The 8,116-nt window shown below is 49.2% G+C and overlaps 1 protein-coding gene across 1 annotated transcript in view; it reads left to right on the top strand.

The window, feature by feature from the left end:
• The window catches only part of SAMD11 (sterile alpha motif domain containing 11), a 17,379-nt gene that overhangs the window by 7,161 nt on the left and 2,102 nt on the right, over nt 1–8,116 (top strand). Inside the window, exons 5-6 of the mRNA XM_010289645.1 lie at nt 1,987–2,111; nt 6,702–6,812. Coding sequence (XP_010287947.1) covers nt 1,987–2,111; nt 6,702–6,812 — 236 coding nt within the window. The remainder of the gene's footprint in view (nt 1–1,986; nt 2,112–6,701; nt 6,813–8,116) is intronic.

Below are 8,116 nucleotides of genomic sequence, written 5' to 3'. Positions count from 1 at the left end.
TCCCGTCTCTCCCTACGGCTCCAGCCAAGACGTTCCGGCACTGGAGTTGGCACTCGCCTGTTTGCACTGGCCCGTGCGTGTAAGGAGAAACACGGACTCATCCCCGTTGGCTAGGGGCGTTGCCAGCAGCGGCTGGCGCGCTCTGCCCGGGAGGCTGATGTCCCTGTGTCGTTGCTGCACTGGGAGATGCACATCGACTACCCGGTGGGGGTGTGGGCTGCAGAGGGCATGGCCGTCTCCATCCCTGGGTGGAGGCGGTGCGGCTGGAGGGGAAGTGGTGGTGCAGCTACAGGAACAGTGCGGAGGGCAAGGCTGGGAAGGGAAGCGGGAAGTTGGGAGCGGAAATGTAGTGGAAATGATTACATAGTGTCTGACTGCTGCTTGTTCAGACTTATGTTGTTTTAAAAGCATCTTATTGGTATGATAACTTCCTTTGTAAATCCTGTCCTTTTCCCGTAACCTCGGACTGTGCTGGTGGCTTTGCCAACTAGCTAGTGGAGACCCGGCGTGTGGCTTTGCTGTTTGCTCGTTCTGCGCCTCGTTCTGTGCCTCTTTCCTCTGTCCTGGTGCGTTCCCCCAGGGAGCTGGTCGCTGCTCGTTCTCTGGGCTTGTGCTCCCCGCCTTGATTTTGTTGCATCCCTCTTTATTCTTGTCTTTGCTTGTAGCAGTGCTATCTGACCTGCTGTGGACAGGAGCAAGGGAGTCACAGCAAGGGGTTACGTCCATGGTGCTGATCAAATGCCTCAGGGAAAAACCTTAAGCCTACAGAACAGATAATTTTGTCATGATAGACCCCTGGGAGAAATATTTTTTCCTGGTAATTTGTTGCTTCGCACCCTGAAGCAGAACAGTTTATTCCCCTCGTAAGCTCTTTCTCTACCCACTGTAATCGTGGATGTTCACATCCCTATAAACGTCCCTCTTGATCTCTTGGTCTCGATGATATCATGCAGCAGTGAGTTCCACAGGTTAATAATGCCTTTTCCCCCCACAAAGTGGTGTTTCCTGGAACTAGGTTTCTTCATTACTTGTTTCTGCGTTTTTCCTTTTACGTGCTACAGTAGATATGAGCGACCTGGCTGGCGTTTCTCTTGCCATTTCTTATTCTCTGTGCCTCTCCTCCAGCTCCTCTCTCGGCTCCAGTCCGGTTTTCTCCCCGCATGCACGTCCCGTGCTGTCAGGCACCGGCGACGCAGGGCGGCGGGGGGGCTCTCTTCCACCCTTTTGGAGCCCATCACCTTCGTCTCTGCTGACAGGCCTGCGACCTGACCCGCTGTTGCGTTTCGGAGAATTGACATATCGGCTTGAACTGAGCTGTGCTGTCTTCAGGGTGTCGTGGGGGCTGGCAGGGGTCATCCCGTCACCCATCAGATACCGGGCCAGGAGAGATGCCCGGCTCCTGCGGTGGAGTGGAGGGCAGTGTATTCTGGGGCAGCGGCTGTGGTGGGGCGGACCGATCTGATGGATATTTCAGGCTGGGGTGGATTGAAAATGAACGCTTTGAAGGAGCGAGGCGTTCTCCAGTGATTCACGCTCCAGCAAGGCAGCGGGCCACCAGGGAGAGGTGCTGGAGCCTGTTGTCATTCGGAGCACGTAGCCAGGAGAAGCGTTGGGGGAAAGAAACCCACAGGGCAGTCAGAGTTTTCCGCTTTGCGGTGCATGTGGAGAAACACTCCTCCAGGGTTTTTTCTTTTCTCTCCCCTCCCCCCCTTTCTTCCCTGCAGCTGAAGAACGTTAAACACATGAAATGCATTAGCTAGGATTTTTCCTTTCCCCTGCCCCCCTTTCTAAGCTGCGGACCTCCAGGAGGAAGAGGCCTATGAATTGACCCTGCCCAGTGCTTTAATTGACAGGTCATTAAAGATGAATGTGTGGCTAGAGAAAAATATTCAGATTGCAGGCTAGTTGTTGTCCGTGTGGGATTTTAATGATTTATGTTTCTTTCTCCTCCCCTCCTTCCTACTCCCCCAACTCCAAACAATCCAGGCACCATGGGAGGTCTGTTTCTGGATGGTGAGGAAAGCCCTGCGCTGGAAGACATCAGCAAATGGACGGTGGAGGATGTATGCAGCTTTGTGTCCAACTTGTCTGGCTGCACTGAGTACACTCAGGTAAATCTCTTAACAGCCTCAAGACCATCACGTCCTCCCTGCAAGTCCCTATTCTTTCCCTCCCATCTGTGCCTATTTTAATTGCACTGTCCATCCTAGGAGAAGGCGTAACTCGGAGCCCTGCAGGGCCTGAAGGTTTTTTGTTTTGTTTTGTTTTCTATTGGATTGCTAAGTAGCTACTTGCTGCCAGCGGAGACCCTGAGAAGGTGTGTGATGGGCCTTGCAGACAGATAGCAATAAGGAGAGAGTCCAGTGGGAGAAAATGGGAGTAGGTTAGGAGCGAGCATCTGAGTTGCAGGGTTGGTCATGGTTAGTGGCTCTTAGTGTTACGTCTCTCTCACTGTCCAGCTCGTGCTTTTGGAGGCTGCCTGTGCTCTATCGCAGAGCTGAACACAGTGCTGGCTTTGTGTGGAGCAGCTGCACTGTGGGATGGGTGGTCAGGTAGTCCCTAGGTCGGGGTGGGCAGCTCGTGGTGCCAGCCAGCCTGGCAGAAGGTGCTGCGTTCTCTTGCTGCGCCCAGAGCGTTGCGGGGGCAGAGCAGGGCTGCGAGAGACCCTGCCTGCACAAGCATGGAAGTAACCTCCATGCTTACACTGTAGAGTGATGGCGACTGATTTTTAAGCTCATTATAGCAGAGTTGAAATATCTGTCAGTACTGGGGGCTTCATAAAGCCTGCTCAGTGTGAGGTCGTGAGGTGCAATACAGAAAACAACCCTGTGTTTTTGGCTTCCGCATCTGCTGGAGTCCATTATGAATGCACCATTGAGAGAACGCACCAACTGCGAAGGCACAGATTCCTGAGCTGTCTGGGACAGCCTTGTAAAGAGGATATAGTGTGCTTAGAAGGGAGGGACTGAAAGTAGCAGAGATAGGGAGGCAAAGGGCCAAAGTTCAGACAATCCAGCCTTTCAGCAGACAGACATCCTAGGCTGAGAACAGGCCTTGAAAGGGAGAAAGGAGAGCAGGAGTCGAGCTTTCCGGACATGCCGCTTCAAGAGAGGAGTTTCCCTGACTGACAGCTAAGGAGTGCAAAGCTGTCCTTTGACATCCAGGCTGGCTGAAATCTGATTTCTAAAAATCTGCCTCCTCCCCCTCTTTGGCCAGGGCTGTCTCTCCCTCGGTTCGCTGCGTTAGGCAAGCGTCCTCTCCCAGAACTTAGGCTCGCCCCCAGCCATTTTGAGAAAGGTAAAGCACAGCACCCCGGCTTCTGCGGGGACCGCCTGCTGGGAAAGCAGTGTGTATGCCTGGCTCTGGGGAAGTGATTCCCTTCAGGGTGTGCTGATTTAGTAGTGTGCCGTGGAGAAAGGTGCGTGCTTTTGCATCCCTCCAGAGGGACTGGGGAAGCGGAAACTGGGAATTGCCCCACACCTCCCCCTTCTTGCTCAGGTGACAGGATAATGCGCTTTCAATCTAAAGTCTGTCCTTCCTTGCCCCCTAACCGTGATGCTAATCCCATCACAAAAAAAAAAACTTTTTAAAGCTTTGTTAAAACCCCCTGCAAAACCAGTGCTCTTTGGAGCAAACAGCTGTGCGTGCATGGGAGAGGCAGTATTTGGGAAAGTGAATGCTTGTTACGGAGATGGGGTACATGTAACATTCCCCAAGAGGAATGACAGAGATTTGGGTTGTGCTTGGGAGTGGATCAGGGTGACTGGGTGTGTGGAAGAGAGACGGGTCAGTTTCTGATTATGGAGAGAGGGAGGGAAAAGACACTGGTTAAAAAAAGCTGGCGGATGGATGGGTGTTTATGGGAGGGAGAAGCAGCAGTAGAGGGGAGTGCAGGAGCTGGGTTTAGTGAGGATGATAAGGGGATGGGTGATGGGTTCAGGAGTTGTACACGTGTGGGCTGCAGCATGTGTTGAAGAGAGCTCAAGCAAAAGGCTCTAAGACCAAAACACACAGCTACTCGCGTTCTCTGTTCCCCACCCCCTCCCCAACAGTGTGCTGTTGCACTGGTGGCGTTGCAGTTTGTCTGCATTCCTGTGTTGGGGAATGAAGTTCAGAGTTGCCTGGAAGCTTCTGAATTAGGCCAGTAGGAAATGTGCAGAAATCTTTAACACAACCACCTTGCAGAAGGATCATCCGTTTGCACCTCCCATACCAGCTCCTGGTATACCGGTGGGGAAGAAATCAATACCTTGCCCAGACAAAGGTTCAGCAATCTTCTCAGAGCGTTGCAAACAAAATGTTTTACGATAATGGGAGCTGCTGTAAACAGCCTCCTGTCGTGGCCTTGCTATGTTGCATTATGTACAGGGTGCATGGCTTAAGGGATGATGCGTTTTTATGCACTATGGTTATATGCTTAACACATTTTTTTACTATGTGAAAATGCCAGTGTTCAAGGGCGACCCAGCTCTGTGGCTCTAAACTGCAGAGCTGTCTGTGTTCTCTCCTCCAAAACCACAGCTGCCGGGGAGGTCTGGCACTGGTCTGCAGGCTTCTCCTGCCAGGAAAACCCAGCAAGAGTTTGGTGGTATGTTGTGCATTTAGAAACATGTTTCAGACAAACAAGAAAACTTTAGCAAAAACAAAAGTTGCCATTCCTGATTTCAGCCCTTGACAATATTCAGCTTTGTCCCTGCAGTGGATCAAGACCTGTGGGACACCCAAGGGGGATGCTTCTCTTGAGTTTAAGGCTCTTTGTGGAGGCTTTTAGTGCCAGGCAAAGGGAGGCTTTTGGCTCCCAGCCACATTGGCTTCAGAGGAAGGAAAAGAAATCGGTATGCTAAGTTTTGCTAGGTCAAAGAGCAGAAACACATGCTGCAGTCATGAGCAGCTTTGCTGGTGGAGTCCAGCAATAAAAAACACTTGCAACAGCTCAGCTGCCTTGGCTCTAACAGCCACTGCCACTCTCCAAAGGGATGGCTCTGGGCTACAGTCTGCTGCTGAAAAGGAAGCCATTAAAGTAAATTGAACCGCCCCCCGCCCTTGCCGTAGTGTTTAGTGATAATAATGCTGTGCATAAGCCACTGCGTGGAGAGACAGCAGGATCGGGCCCCACAGTTCAGTTGGGCGAGCATCCAGTATGAGCTGGGGTGTGAACAAACCGCTATGGAGTGGAGGTGTGGTTTAGAAAGAAAAAAGAGGCATCTGACTGACATCGCCCAGAACCAAGGGGAACCTGCTGGCTAAATTACCAAATGATGGCAGTTTACTCTTGACGTATTGAGCCTGTATGTCCAGAATAAGCATCCAGGGGACACTGGTGTAAGCATAGCCCTGCTCTGTACATGAAGAATGGAGCAGTAAGACACGAATCCAGACCGTAACCTTTATAGCACAGTACGTATTAGGTGGAAAACTCTTGCATGACCCTGTCATTTGAAATAGAGGCAAAACAAAGTATTTTTTTCTGAACATGTTAAAATGGTACAGTTTTGCATGGCTGGGTGTGTTAGAATGTGCTCATATGAAACTCTGATTTTGTAAGACTGTGCTAGCCCTGCTGTCATTTCTGTGATTATACCTATGGCCATCACCAGGTCCTGCTTCACTCAGCTGACAGGGAGAGGGGCAAGAGACTTGCTCTGTTGTTAATGGAATCCGGCTGAAAGGCCAGTGCAGTTGACTCCGTAGGATCATGCCAAGTTTAGTGGTACCGGCTGGCTACCTCGGTCAGTGCAGTGCCACTGCAATATTTATTATTCCATGTTGCTGGAAGCGTTGGGGGAAAAAGAAAGGGCCTAGTGCTAAAAACAGACCGGTGAGGAAGGCTCATCCTCCCTGATCCCAGTTGGTGTTCCGAGTATCCGGAGTCGCTGCCGAACAGCACGATGGACTGCATTCTCCAGGCTGCTCGCATGTTCTAGGAATGGTTCTAATATACAATAGGCAAAGGAGGAGAGAGGAAAAGGAAAAAAAAGTGCAAAACTGAGTGTTGCACATGAATCCATCTAACCTGCAGAATGTGCTCCACAGATCTCTTTATGTATTTTGCCTGGAGACTGTTTTGGAAATTAGCAGCTTTGAGAAGGAAATGCATGAACAAGCGAGTTCCTCCTTTTCAATTGCATATGCCTCACTGAAGACTGCAAATACTTTTGAAGTCTACTGGGCCAACTTTTTCCAAATATCCACACAAGTGTGAGTGACCTAGGATTTGCCAAAATTAAGATTCTTACCTTTTCTCTTATGTCTTCTGCCTTTTTTGGAGTTGGGATAGGGCCCCTGAGCATGTCACTCTTCTTTCTCAAATCTGCTATCATACGCTATCAGCTGGGCTTACTCATGATGTTGCACTTAGGTCAGCTGTTTTGATTGCTAAATCTGGGGATGTTCCCGGAGAAAAAACTTCACGTCCCATCCCAAAATTAAAAAAAAAAAAAAAAAGAAAAAAATATATTGCTTTATCTAAACTGGCCCAACCAGCCCTAATTCACATTCCCATGTGTCTCCTTTTACGTGTCAGCTCCTAGCTGTGGATACAGGATTGTATATACCTCTCGTGTTAATACGGGCCTACTTCATCACTGGGGACTCTTAGAGTCTACCTTTTCTACGGCACCCTTCTGTGCGGTGGCAAGACGAGCGCATCAGATACATCACTGGCATTTCTAAGCCTGGACCCGTGTTCTGGTTTCTTCCAGGTATTCCGAGAACAGGCTATAGATGGTGAGACCCTGCCCCTCCTGACAGAAGAGCACTTACTGAACAATATGGGGCTGAAACTCGGACCTGCACTGAAGATAAGGTCACAGGTAGGAAAATTTCCCATGTAGTAGCCAGTTGCGCACTTTAAAGTTGTCCCTAGCCGGAATAGGGCTGTCAAGAGACCTGGTTTGTTGAATATAATTTATCAAGCAGTATTTATCTATCTATCTATCTATTTATAATTCTGGTTTTAAGAAAACTTGATCTGTGTTCCAAAACGTTCCATATCCTCATCCGGAGCCAGTCACGTAACTCTTTCCAAAAGAAAACACAGGCAGAAGCAAATAGTTCAGGACAAGTGCTGGGAGGGAGTAACAGGGATGCAGGTAAACTTCTAAAATGCTCCAGCTCCTGCTAGAAAAGACATGTCAGGCTGTTCCCACAAGTACCGGCCAGGAAAGAAGAAAAGCTGTAAGCAGGTGAGGCAAGGTAGATGGTTTCAAATCAGCTGAAGCTGAATATAGACATCCTGAAGTACCTAAAGAACGGGGTAAAGCCATCTCAGGAACCAGTTGTCTCTTTTTTTCTCCTCGACTGGATGCAAGTCCTTTTCCTGCTCATTTTCCTTGTGACTAGATGGCTCTTGGTAGTTCTCCTTTTTAGCGAGGCTTGAAGCACAAATGCATTTAACACATCTCAGCATCATCTGTTGATTACTTTCCCTCCCCAGTGAGTAATGGACCAGCTCCTTCCCTTCTCTGCTGTGCTAGTAATAGACTTCTGTAACATTTTTATCTCTTACTAGTCATAGCTTACTGGTCTTGCTGATGGGCCGTGCCGCTCCCCTGTCCCCACTGCACCCCACCCCTCCGCTTGTGCCTATTCACTTGTATTTTGATACACTGGAAGTAGAAATCGTATTTGCCTCTGTTGATTTAGTCAAGTTCTCTCTTTTAGGGGACTTTATTTCCTCCTTGAGTTTGCTGTTGTGCCCTTATAGTGGTATTTCTTTCTTCTCAAAATACCCTTTTTATCCCCCCTCTATGACTTGCCTCCCAAGTCTCTACCTGTAGAGGTCTGCTTTCTTCAAATTGCTTTGCTCTTCTCCTGCCTTCCCTAGCCGTCTGTCACGGTGCCTTCCATTTCAGTTGCCTCCACTTCTCCTGGGTTGGACTCAAATCTAGAAGAACATCTCCTCTAGCTTCTTTTTTTCCCCCATTTAATAATCAGAAAATAGCTTCTGACACATGTCAAGAACAGGCTGTTCTATCGTATTCCCCAGGGGATTATGTCATGCATATAGTTATGACAGTAATGTGCACGTGCATGTACATGGATTGCACAGATAGTCACTATTCTGGCGTAGTTTCCCTAACCCACAACATTTGTTACATTATGTTAAAACAATACG

This window comes from Phaethon lepturus, unplaced genomic scaffold, assembly GCF_000687285.1.
Source record: "Phaethon lepturus isolate BGI_N335 unplaced genomic scaffold, ASM68728v1 scaffold31116, whole genome shotgun sequence".
NCBI lineage: Eukaryota > Metazoa > Chordata > Aves > Phaethontiformes > Phaethontidae > Phaethon > Phaethon lepturus.
This window is presented reverse-complemented; position numbering and strand designations above follow the sequence as displayed.